The following is a 13,311-nucleotide window of genomic DNA, read 5'->3' on the forward strand; positions in this document are numbered from 1 at the left end:
TGTTATCTAAACCAAAAATCTTGCTGCTTGTCTGACTGGATTAAAAAGTTAACGTTGAGCCCTGCAAGCGCTTCAGTTAATGTTCAGACATCAGAATGGGAAAAATTGTGATCTCACCGGGGCATGGGTGTTGGTTTGAGTATTCTTGGGTTTCGGTCGCGTGACTTTTTTCTTAGCCGGTAAAACAGCTGGTGGTCCGGCAAACCAGGATGGCTGCCGTAATGCAAACAACTAGCGATTTAATCTAGAAGCCACTGCTGGCTTTAGATATATTCAGAAGATTGCTATGCGCAACGGAATCGACCCCTACAGTCTGGGAAAGAAGGATGTGTCATACGATCTCGAAAACGACCCTTCAGTCGAGTTCCCCGACATCTCCAACTATCTGGTGTTGCAGACGTCCTTCTACACCGCAAAACCGATGAAAGCGTGGAAGAGTCCGGAGGCTTACAACTGTTTTGTATGTGGCTGGGTAAAGGACCTCGCCATCAAGTCGCTGCCCAATCAATCCTGCTTTTTATTCGTGTCTTTACAACGAAGCGCTGCAAGTTGAAGTGTAAACAAACAGTCGGCTTGATTCTCACTTGTGTTGGCTCTTATCTCTCAGCTAAATCATTCACAAAGATCAGAAACCTGGATCTTAGTTAAGCAAGACGGAGAAGAAGTGATCACGGCGCATTGTAACTCTACGGCTGGGTAAGAATTTTGTCGCGACCTTCATGCATATGTGACCCCTCACCGAATCCAGGGACGCATGTCGGCCGAAACGAATCCGAGATAATCGCAAAAGAAGCATTTTTTTTTCGAAATTTGTGATTGTTTTTTTCCATCATGTGCAAGTTGAGATCTTGAAGAATGCAATCAGTATTTCAGATAATAGATTGTTTTGTTGGAAAAGCATACATTTTTTGTTGCAAATTGTCTCGTTTTTGTCAGGACTGTAGCCTGCTGGGGGGTGTGGGTAAATTACCATATGGGCCATTCACGTGATGATTTAAGTCTTTTGGGGTTTTTTTTCCGCGAATCAGCTGTATGATACGAGCTGAGCTCGTGGCTACTTAACTGCATACAGGTGTGTAATTTCACTATGGAATGAGTTACTGAACAGAGCGTAGAGGAGCTGAAACACCGCGAAGCAAACAGACGCACGGTATTTACATCGGAGATCACCATTTCTAGCAAAAAAAACCGCAACCTCGTTTTCCAGATTGAATGGAATACTTGAATGATCGGATGATACACGGACCGTTCTAGGATTACATTCCATCGGAGGCATTGGTGTGTGCAAGGCGCCGTTTCTCTTTCTGATGGGGTGAGTTTATTAATCTAAGGCTGTGTGGTTATTTTTGCATGTAACGGAGAGTGTTGTGGTTTGGTTAAGCCTAGGTCACAACCGGACGTATGATTTTTTGGCCGTGTGATTTTTGGCGTTTCCCAAATCGCTGTGTTTTTTTTTTTTGTTCATGGAGAAAGACATGCGTTGGCCGTAAGTTTGTCTTGCAACCTGAAAAAAATGTAAGCGCCCGTAGAGTTTGTTTGACATGACAAAGAACCTCTGCGGCCGGTCTGCGGCTCGAAAATCAGCACGTCACACGCGCGCTCTCCGTGTGTTTCTTGCGTTTTTTGCGTGTAGACCGGCCGTAGGAGCACGGTACGGCCGGTTGTGACCGAGGCTTTACATGAAACTAGCGTTGTGTTAGTTGTGTCATCATCGTGCTATCTTTCTAACGGTGCGAGTAATTTTTCAACCACAAAACGTTAAAGTATACTTTAGGACTTATTTTTGTACTTCATAATTGTGTTGGGCATACTTTGCATGGAAGGAAAATTGACGTGGTGATCTTTGTTTACATGAAAGTAGCATCGTGCTAGCTCGTAGGGGGTAGGGCTTTCCTTAATGTCATGCAGATGAGCAGCATTATGTGCCCGCCCTACACCCAGAGTAGCTGAGATGGAAAACTTTGAGGGTGATTTTCTCCCTTTTCTGTTTTAAGAAGTATACACTTTCAAAAGGCCACACATTCTTCAAATATTGTCAGATCTCCACATGGAAGGCATCATTGGAAAGCTTAGAAACTGGACTTTCTGAATCTGTCAATAACTCACAATGCCCCCGGGCCGACATGTGTCCCTGGATTCTGTGATCTGCCACATATGGACTTTAGCGCTTTGTGACTTAAAAAAAAAAAAAGTACCGTAAAATAACGACACACGGCAAGAAAAGTACTTGGCAAACACTAAGGACAGAGCTGAGAGGGAAATACAAACTCCAGCACGCTCCGATTTCACTGCGAGGTTCAAAAGCCACCTTTCCCGATGTCTTTTTGTGAAATCCTGTGCTCGTTCACCCTTTATTAGTTCACGGGGAACCCTGAAGAAACTCGTCACTTTCACGGTTTGATCGATTCGAAAACGCAAGCGTGAGGCATTTTTCCTGCCAGCAATGCACCTTCTCCGTACAAACGTTTTATCAACTGAGCTTTGAACAACTAATGAGGCGGATGTGACGTCGTCACGTGAAACCCAAGAATTTCAGAAACTGCCGATCTCCTGGGGTTTTCACACAGAACGGTGCAAAACAAACGCCTCGTTGATGACGGCGCTCAGAGGAAAAGGGCCAGGATATAATAAATCACTCTTTACAACCGAAAAGCATCTCAGCATGCAACAGCAGACCACACTGGGTTCCACTCCTGCAGCCAAGAACGGGGATCTTAGAATCAACAACAAGTTCCTATTAAAGTGGCCGGGGAGCGTAGTAAAAAGTTTTCTTTGGTCTTCGGATGGCTTCAAATGGACTTTTCCAAATTGAGTACCTGCCTTTCAGTCATGTTAACTCGCACACTGAAATAGATTCTCTGCATTGACTCCGCCCTCTATTTGACACGTTGAGGCAAAAGAACGAAAACGCGGACGTCCTGCTTTTGTTATGAAGACGGTACTTTTTTTTTTTTTTTTAAACACATTAATAAAGTTTATCAACCGGACACAAACTAGTGATGAAGGGATGTGAGAAAGAGAAATAATGGAGGGACTTTATACCTGCAGGAGAGAGAATCAGAGCCTGGAGGATGTCTGATAGAGAGATGATGCCCTCAATCTTGGAGTCTTCATCCACCACCACCAACCTGTGCACCTGCGCGACAACAAGGTCACAAAATATTACTATTATTATTAAACCCGAGACAAATCCTAAACTGGACTTAAATCGAGCTGAAGATTGTTTGCTTCGTTTGCACTGATCGCTGCTCATCACTCCCAGCTTTCCACCTTTCAACACTGTGGGCGGGGCTTAGACAAGGGGAGTGATGCCAAACTACAACCCCGATTCCAAAAAAGTTGGGACAAAGTACAAATTGTAAATAAAAACGGAATGCAATAATTTATAAATCTCAAACTGATATTGTATTCACAGTAGAACATAGACAACATATCACATGTCGAAAGTGAGACATTTTGAAATTTCGTGACAGCAACACATCTCAAAAAAGTTGGGACAGGGGCAATAAGAGGCTGGAAAAGTTAAAGGTGCAAAAAAGGAACAGCTGGAGGACCAAACTGCAACTCATTAGTTCAATTGGCAACAGATCATTAACATGACTGGGTATAAAAAGAGCATCTTGGAGTGGCAGCGGCTCTCAGAAGTAAAGATGGGAAGAGGATCACCAATCCCCCTAATTCTGCGCCGACAAATAGTGGAGCAATATCAGAAAGGAGTTCGACAGTGTAAAATTGCAAAGAGTTTGAACATATCATCATCTACAGTGCATAATATCATCAAAAGATTCAGAGAATCTGGAAGAATCTCTGTGCGTAAGGGTCAAGGCCGGAAAACCATACTGGGTGCCCGTGATCTTCGGGCCCTTAGACGGCACTGCATCACATACAGGCATGCGTACAGAAGTATTGGAAATCACAAAATGGGCTCAGGAATATTTCCAGAGAACATTATCTGTGAACACAATTCACCGTGCCGTCCGCCGTTGCCAGCTAAAACTCTATCGTTCAAAGAAGAAGCCGTATCTAAACACGATCCAGAAGCGCAGACGTCTTCTCTGGGCCAAGGCTCATTTAAAATGGACTGTGGCAAAGTGGAAAACTGGTCTGTGGTCAGACGAATCAAAATGTGAAGTTCTTTATGGAAATCAGGGACGCCGTGTCATTCGGACTAAAGAGGAGAAGGACGACCCGAGTTGTTATCAGCGCTCAGTTCAGAAGCCTGCATCTCTGATGGTATGGGGTTGCATTAGTGCGTGTGGCATGGGCAGCTTACACATCTGGAAAGACACCATCAATGCTGAAAGGTATATCCAGGTTCTAGAGCAACATATGCTCCCATCCAGACGACGTCTCTTTCAGGGAAGACCTTGCATTTTCCAACATGACAATGCCAAACCACATACTGCATCAATTACAGCATCATGGCTGCGTAGAAGAAGGGTCCGGGTACTGAACTGGCCAGCCTGCAGTCCAGATCTTTCACCCATAGAAAACATTTGGCGCATCATAAAACGGAAGATACGACAAAAAAGACCTGAGACAGTTGAGCAACTAGAATCCTACATTAGACAAGAATGGGTTAACATTCCTATCCCTAAACTTGAGCAACTTGTCTCCTCAGTCCCCAGACGTTTACAGACTGTTGTAAAGAGAAAAGGGGATGTCTCACAGTGGGAAACATGGCCTTGTCCCAATTTTTTTGAGATGTGTTGTTGTCATGAAATTTAAAATCACCTAATTTTTCTCTTTAAATTATACATTTTCTCAGTTTAAACATTTGATATGTCATCTATGTTCTATTCTGAATAAAATATGGAATTTTGAAACTTCCACATCATTGCATTCCGTTTTTATTTATAATTTGTACTTTGTCCCGACTTTTTTGGAATCGGGGTTGTACGCTGAAGGAAAAAAATTCCAAAATGGCCGCCCCCGCTTTGAACGTTCCACTAACGACAGCACCATGTTGCTAGACAACGTTTATAAATGTGGTTTGAGGCTTGGCAGCCAATCAGAACGCGCCGCTTTGGACTGGTTTGTACCTCAGCCTTAACGATCCTGTCCACGATGGTCTCCAGGGTCTCGTGTTGTCTGCACTTCATCACTCCCTCGAAGTACTCCGAGCGGTGTTTCAGCGCCTCCGTCACGCTCATGTCCAGGTTGTTGTACGTTTTGTCCGCCGCCAGGTTCTGCGCACGAGCACGACGTTAATTAACACTGTACCGTAATGAGAATTTAACACTTTTTTTTTTTTGAGGTACGTTTCCACATGCAGCTATCATTTTTATTACCTTTGAATGTCTCGACTAACAGTTGTATTTCCCATAGTTACTTGGGGCTAACTAATGTACTGCAACTTGACATTTAATAAACACACAAATGAAAGAAAGGACTTACTATGACATCAAATTTGGAATAAATATCCACGACTTTTCCTACACGGAAAGAAAAAATGAGTGACAAAATAAAACAAATACAGAGACAACTGAAATCTAATGTTCACCAAATGCCATCTGGTGGTTTTTTTTTTTTCCCCAAATTGTGAGAACGTACCTTTATCTAGCTAATATAACACAACCTGACAGGTGGTTAGATTTTACGTGTTGTGCTAATACCGTAATAGCACAGCGTGCTTGGGCATGCTTGTGAGGAGCAAAGACCGGTTCTTACCAGTGTTATCCACAACAGGCAGCGCTGACACTCTCTTGTCTACAAACACGCTCAGCGCTTTGATAATGGGCGTGTCTGGCTGGATGAAGGCGATGTTGTCATACGTGCCGATGCCGAGCTCGCTCAGCGATTGCTTCATGAAGGCCGGCTTGGGCATCTCGCGCACCTGAAAGAGCACGAGATGGCACGTTTTCTCTTCATTACATGCTTTGACTTGCATTTTTAAAAAACTTTCGAGTTCCTGAGCTTTTTTTTAAGGCCACTGTGTGCTTCGCAGCTTTTTAGCAAAAATTTAAAATCCATATCATTGCAAACTCAACCTTCTTTGTTAAAATAACTCCAAAACCATATATAAGGTACCAAACAGCTCGGCTTACAAACAGCTGCAGGAACTTCAGGATCCTCTTGTGTGTGAGAATGTAGAGGGCGTTCCCTGAGACTGGGTCGATAACGGGCAACCGGTGGATCTTATTTTTGATGAGGGAGTAAACTGCGTCAAATATACTGCAAAAAATAAAATAAAATCACACACCTGATTACTCTGTTAATGTGAGCCTGAGGCTGAGTTGATATCTTTTCAGTGACTTAAGTCATGCAAGTCCACTGATTTGTTTGGATTCGTTTACTGATTTGTTCAAAGATTTGGTGAGAGTTTTCAGTGATTTATTCAGTGTATTGGTTCAGAGTTGCGCACGGATTCATTCAGATTTGCGCAATGATTCGATTACGTGCTCGCGGATTCCTTTAAATTTACTCAGCGTGAGCAAATCTGAATGAATCGGATTCATTTGCATTCGCTCACGGATTCGTTCACACTTGCGCACCGATCCATTCGCATTTGCTCACTGTGAAGAAATGTGAATGAATTGGATTTGTTCGGATTTGCGCACAGTGAAGAAATGTGAACGAATCGGTGTGCAAATCTGAATGAATCTGCACGTAAATGCGAATTAATCAGATTCGTTCGTGTTTGCTCACAGATTCGATTAGATTTGCTGACTGTGAGCAAATCTGAACGCATCTGATTCGTTCAGATTTGTGCACGGATTCGTTCACAGTTGCTCAAGGATTCCTTCACATTTGTGCGCAGTGAACAAACATATCTGTGCACAAATCTGAACGAATTGGATTCGTTCAGATTTGAGCATGGATTTGCTCACTGCAAACTGCGTACGAATCGTTCGCGTTTGTGCGCGGATTCGTACACATCTGGGTACTGATCCGTACACATTTGCGCACTGATTTGTGTAGATTTGCGGGCAGATTCATTCAAATTTCTTCACTGTGAGCAAATCTGACAGAATCTGATTCGGATGCATTTGCGCACAGATTTGCTCACAGTAAAGAAATGTGAACGACTCTGCACGCAAATGAGTACAATTCCCTGAGCAATTGCGAACGAATCCGATTCCTTTGCATTTGTGCACAGATTCGTTCAGATTTGCTCACAGTGAAGAAATGTCAACTAGGTGTGCAAATGAGTGCAATTCCACGAGCAATTATGAACAATCGGCGCACAAACGAATCTGATTCCTTTGCATTTGTGCACAGATTCGTTCAGATTTGCTCACAGTGAAGAAATGTGAACGAATCGGTGGGCAAATCTGAACGAATCCGTGACCAAATGCTCATGAATCCATGAACTGTGACTGAATCCGATTCATTCAGATTTGCGCACCGATTCCTTCACATTTGTTCACCGTGAGTAAAGGCGAATGAAATGGATTAGTTCGTGTTTGTGCACCGATTCGATCATATTTGCTCACAGTGGAAAAAATGTGAACTAATTAGCACGCAATTGCGAACGAATCAGATTTGTTCGCATTTGTGCACTGATTCGATCACATTTGCTCACAGTGAAGAACTGTGAATGAATCACTGAGCAAATCTGAATGAATCAGATTTGCCCATGGATTCCTTCGCTTTTGCTCATGGACAGCAAATGTGAAGGAATCTGTGCGCAAATGCAAAAATCAGATTCGTTTGAATTTGTGCACAGATATCTTCACATTTGTTCACTGATATGATCAAGTTTGCTCGCAGATTCGTTCGCATTTGCTCACAGTGAAGAAATGTGAACGAATCCGTGAGCAAATGCGAATGAATCGGATTTGTTCAGATTTGAGCATGGATTCATACACATTTGCACACGTTTTCTCACAGTGAAGAAATGCGAATTAATCCAATTAGTTCACATTTGTTCACTGTGAGCAAATCGGATTCATGCATGTTTGCGCGGCAATCCTTTCGCGTTTGCTCATGGTTTCGTTCACATTTCTTCACTGTGTGCAAATGCGAACGAATTGGATTCGTTCGTATTTGCACAGATTCGTCCAGATTTTCTCTCGGTGAAGAAATGTGAACTAATCCACGAGCAAATGCGAACAAATCAGATTAGTACATGTTTGCTTATGGATTAGTACGCGTTTGCGCGCCGATTCGTTCACATTTCTTCACTGCGAACGAATTGGATTCGTTTGCTAGAGGATTCTTTCGTGCACAGATCTGTCCAGATTTGCTCACAATGAAGAAATGTGAACGAATCAGCATGCAAATGTGAAAGAATTGGATTGGTTCACGTTTGCTCACGGATTCATACACATTTGTGCACAGATTTGTTCACAGTGAAGAAATGTAAACGAATCGGATTCATTCAGATTTGCCCGCGGATTTGTACGCATTTACTCACAGTGAAGAAATGCGAACGAATTGGATCCATTCGCATTTATTCACTGTGAGTAAAGGCAAACAAATTGGATTTGTTTGCATTTGTGCACCGATTCGATCACATTTGCTCGCAGTAAAGAAATGTGAACGAATCGGTGTGCAAATGCAACCATTTCATTCACGTTTTCTTGTTGATTCATTCGCATTTGCTCAGTGAAGAAATGTGAACAAATCGGCGCGGAAATGCGAACTAAGCAGAATCGTTCAGATTTGCATACAGTGAACAAACATGAACGAATCCCGGAGCAAACCTGAACAAATCGGCGCGCACATGTGAACAAATCCGATTTGTTCAGGTTTGCCTAAGGTTTTGCTTACAGATTCGTTCACATTTCTTCACTGTGAGCAAATCTGAGCGAATCGGCATGCAAATGTGAACGAATCTGATTCGGATGCATTTGCTCACAGTGAAGAAATGTCAACTCTGTGCGCAAATGAGGACAATTCCGCACAAATCAGCGCACAAATGAATCTGATTTCCTTTGCATTTGTGCACAGATTCTTTCAGATTTGCTCACAGTGAAGAAACGTGAACGAATCCATGACCAAATGCTCATGAATCCACACACAACTGTGATCGAATCGGTGCGCAAATCTGAATGAATCGGATTCAATCACATTTGCTCACAGTGATGAATGAATCACTGTGAGCAAATGCGACTGAACCTGTGTGCAAATCTGAATGAATCGGATTTGTTCGCATTCGTTCAGATTTGCCCGCGGATTCCTTCGCATTTGCTCATGGAGAACAAATGTGAAGGAATCCGATTCGTTCGAATTTGCGCACAGATTCCTTCACATTTCTTCACTGATATGATCAAGTTTGCTCGTGGATTCGTTCGCATTTGTTCAGATTTGAGCATGGATTCACTCACATTTGCTCACTGCAAACCGCGTATGAATCGTTTGTGTGCGGATTCGTACGCGTTTTGGTGCCGATCCGTTCGCAGTTGCTCATGGATTCATACACATTTGCGCACAGATTCGTTCGGATTTGCTCATTGTGAGCAAATGTGACTGAATCGGTGCAGAAATGTGAACAATTTGTGCACTGATTCATTCAGATTTGCCCGCGGTTTCGTTCACATTTCTTCACTGTGTGCAAATGCGAACAAATTGGATTCGTTCGCATTTGCGCACAGATTTTCTCACAGTGAAGAAATGCGAATTAATCCAATTAGTTCACATTTGTGTGGCAATCCTTTCGCATTTGCTCACAGATTCGTTCAGATTTGCACGCCAATTCGAACACATTTGCTTGTGGTTTCGTTCACATTTCTTCAGTGTGCAAATGCGAACGATTTGTGCGTGGATTCGTACACGTTTGCGCACAGATTCATTCAGATTTGCTCGCAGTTTCATTCGCATTTGCTTTCCGATTTGTTCACATTTCTTCACTGTGCGCAAATGCGAACGAATCAGATTCGTTCGCGTTTGCTCGTGGATTCATTCGCATTTGTGCACAGATCTGTCCAGATTTGCTCACAATGAAGAAATGTGAACGAATCGGCATGCAAATGTGAAAGAATTGGATTGGTTCACGTTTGCTCACGGATTCGTACACCTTTGCTCACAGTGAAGAAATGTAAACGAATCGGATTCCTTCCGATTTGCCCGAGGATTTGTGTGCACAAATCTGCAAGCAAACGAATCCGATTCATTCACTTTTGCACACGGATTCATTCAGATTTTCACTGTGAGCAAATGTGAACAAATTTGATTTGTTCACATTTGCACGCAAATGCAAACATTTCATTCACGTTTCTTTGTAGATTCATTCGGATTTGTTCAGATTTGCACACAGTGAACAAACGTGAACGAATCCATGCGCAAATCTGAACTAATCAGCGCAGAAATGCGAACAAATCCAATTATTCAGGTTTGTCTGTGGTTTTGCTTGCAGATTCATTCAGATTTTCTCAGTGAAGAAAAGTGAACTAATCTGTGAGCAAATCTGAACGAATCAGATTCTTTCACGTTTGTTCGCAGATCCATAAGCATTTGCACACAGATTCGCTCACCGTGAAGAAATGCGAACGAATCGGCGCCCAAATCCGATTTGTTCGCCTTCACTTAGTGAACAAATGCGAACGATTTGTGCACCGATTAATTCATACTTGCCCACAGATTCGTTTGCATTTGTTCACGGTTTCTTTCGCATTTGCGTCCAGATTTGCTCACAGTGAAGAAATGTACATGAATCGGTGAGCAAACGGATCCGTGAGAAAACGCGAATGAATCTGATGCGTTCACATTTGTTCACTGTGAGCAAATGTGAACGAATCTGTGAACAAAGCGGATTCATTCAGATTTGCCCGCGGATTTGTATGCGTTTGCTCACAGTGAAGAAATGTGAACGAATTGGCATGCGAACAAATCAGATCCATTTGCGTGCAGATTCGTTCAGATTTGCACACCGATTCCTTCACACTTGCTCACAGTGAAGAAATGTGAATGAATCACTGAGCAAATGCGACCGCATCCATGTGCAAATCTGAATGAATCGGATTTGTTCGCATTTGTTCAGATTTGCCCACAGATTCCTTCACATTCGCTAATCGAGAGCAAATGCGAAGAATCCGATTCGTTCGGATTTGAGCATCGATTCGCTTGCATTTGCTCACTGCAAACAAATCGTTTGTGTACAGATTCGTTCGTGGATTCGTACTCGTTTGCATGCCGATTCGTTCACAATTGCTCACAGTGAAGAAATGTGAATGAATCTAATCCATAAGCAAATGCGAATGGATCAGATTCATTCACATTTGTTCACTGTGAGCAAATCTGACCGAATCTGTGAGCAACTGTGAACGAATCGGATTTGTACACATTTGCTCACAGTGAAGAAATGTGAACGACTTGGCGCGCAAACGAATTGGTTCGCATTTGCCTACCGATTTGCTCACAGTGAAGAAATCTAAATGAATCGTGCTCAAATGCTCATGAATCCATGAGTAACTGTGATCGAATCGGTGTGCAAATGCGAATGAATCCAATTCGTTCACAGATTCGTTCAAGTTTGCTCACAGTGAAGAACTGTGAATGAATCAATGGGCAAATCTGAATGAATCTGCGAGCAACTGTGATCGAATCGGGGCCCAAATGTGAACGAATTGGATTCGTTCAGATTTGCTCACTGATTCATTTGCGTTCTGATTCGTTCACATTTGCTCACAGTGAGCAAATATGAAGGAATTGGTATGCAAATGCGAACACGTCAGTGAGCAAAAGCGAAGAATCAGATTCGTTCACGTTTGCTCACCGTGAGTAAATTCGAACGAATCCATGTGCATGTCCTGAATGAATCGGATTTGTTCACATTCGTTTACATTTGCCCATGGATTCCTTGACCTTTGCTCATGGAGAGCAAACGGTGTGCAAATGCGAAGAATCGGATTTGTTCGAATTTGTGCACTGATTCAATCACCTTTGCTCACAGTGAAGAAATGCGAATGAATCGGCAGGCAAATGTAAACAAATCCATGCACAAATCTGATTTGAGCATGGATTCGTTCACATTTTCTCATTGCAAACTGCGTATGAATCATTCGCGGTTGGGCGCCGATCCATTCGTGGTTGCTCGTGGATTCATTCAGATTTGGGTGCAGATTCGTTCACATTTCACTGTGATCAAGCCTGAACGAATCCACGTGTAAATGCACACACATCCGATTTGTTCGGATTTGTTCATTGTGAGCAAATGTGATCGAATCGGTGCACAAATGCGAACGATTTGTGCACGGATTTGTTCATTGTGAGCAAATGTGATCGAATCGGTGCACAAATGCGAACGATTTGTGCGCTGATTCGTTCAGATTTGCCTGCGGTTTCATTCACATTTCTTCACTGTGAACAAATTCGTGCACCGCTTCATTCTCGTTTGCTCACAGTGAAGAAATCAGCTTCATTCGCGTTTGGGTGCAGATTTGCCCACAGTCAAGAAATGTGAACGACTTGGCGGGCAAATGCGTACGAATCCGTGCCCAAATCTGAACAGATCGGCGACCAAACCCGAACAAATTGGCACGCAAATGCAAACTAATCAGAATCGATCAGATTTGCACACAGTGAACAAACATGAACGAATCCGTGCACAAATCTGAACGAATGGGATTTGTTCACATTTGCTCACAGAGAACAAATGCGAACAAATCCAATTCGTTCGCGTTTGCTCACGGATTCGTTCAGATTTTCCTGCACATTCGTTCACATTTCTTCACTGTGAGCAAATCTGTGTGCAAAAGCAAACGAATCCAATTCCTTCATATTTGTTCATGAGTAAAGGCAAACAAATCGGGTTCGTTCGCATTTGCTCACAGTGAAGAAATGTGAACGAATCAGCGGGCAAATCTGAACAAATCACGCACGAGTCCGATTTGTTCACATTTGTGCAGATTCGTTCACGTTTGCTTGTAGATTTGTACAGACTTGATCACAGTGAAGAACTGAACAAATCGACAGGCAAATGTGAACGAATCTGTGTGCAAATCTGAATGAATCGCATTCGTTCAGATTTGCCCACGGATTCCTTCACATTTGCTCATGGAGAGCAAATGCGAAGAATCCGATTCGTTCACATTCGCTCACAGTGAAGAAATGTGAACAAATCTGTGCGTAAACCTGAACGAAACAGATTCTTCAGATTTGCATACCGGTTCATGCAAAACTAGCTGACTGATTATTTGAGATTCTCAGTGCACTGTTTCGAGTGCATTTTGTATTAATTCAGTATATTGTGTTTGCCTTTTCGGCTAGAAATGAAATAAAACCAATCAGTGCTGGACAACAAAAGGTTTGTGAAATGCAGAAGCGAGCACTCACCTTGCATCAGGTGAAATATTCACCAAGGGCTTGAATGTTTCCTGTAAGTAGAGTTCTGTTGGTGGAAGACAACACAGTGCCTAAATTATTGCC

General features: G+C 42.8%; 1 protein-coding gene across 1 annotated transcript in view; it reads right to left on the reverse strand.

Moving 5' to 3' along the window:
- The window catches only part of prkag2b (protein kinase, AMP-activated, gamma 2 non-catalytic subunit b), a 70,213-nt gene that overhangs the window by 4,187 nt on the left and 52,715 nt on the right, over positions 1-13,311 (reverse strand). Inside the window, exons 9-14 of the mRNA XM_060928356.1 lie at positions 13,219-13,273; positions 6,048-6,174; positions 5,671-5,836; positions 5,398-5,435; positions 5,043-5,189; positions 3,043-3,136 (exon numbers count right to left, since the gene is read on the reverse strand). Coding sequence (XP_060784339.1) covers positions 3,043-3,136; positions 5,043-5,189; positions 5,398-5,435; positions 5,671-5,836; positions 6,048-6,174; positions 13,219-13,273 — 627 coding nt within the window. The remainder of the gene's footprint in view (positions 1-3,042; positions 3,137-5,042; positions 5,190-5,397; positions 5,436-5,670; positions 5,837-6,047; positions 6,175-13,218; positions 13,274-13,311) is intronic.

This window comes from Neoarius graeffei, chromosome 1 (assembly GCF_027579695.1).
Source record: "Neoarius graeffei isolate fNeoGra1 chromosome 1, fNeoGra1.pri, whole genome shotgun sequence".
Classification (NCBI taxonomy): Eukaryota; Metazoa; Chordata; class Actinopteri; order Siluriformes; family Ariidae; genus Neoarius; species Neoarius graeffei.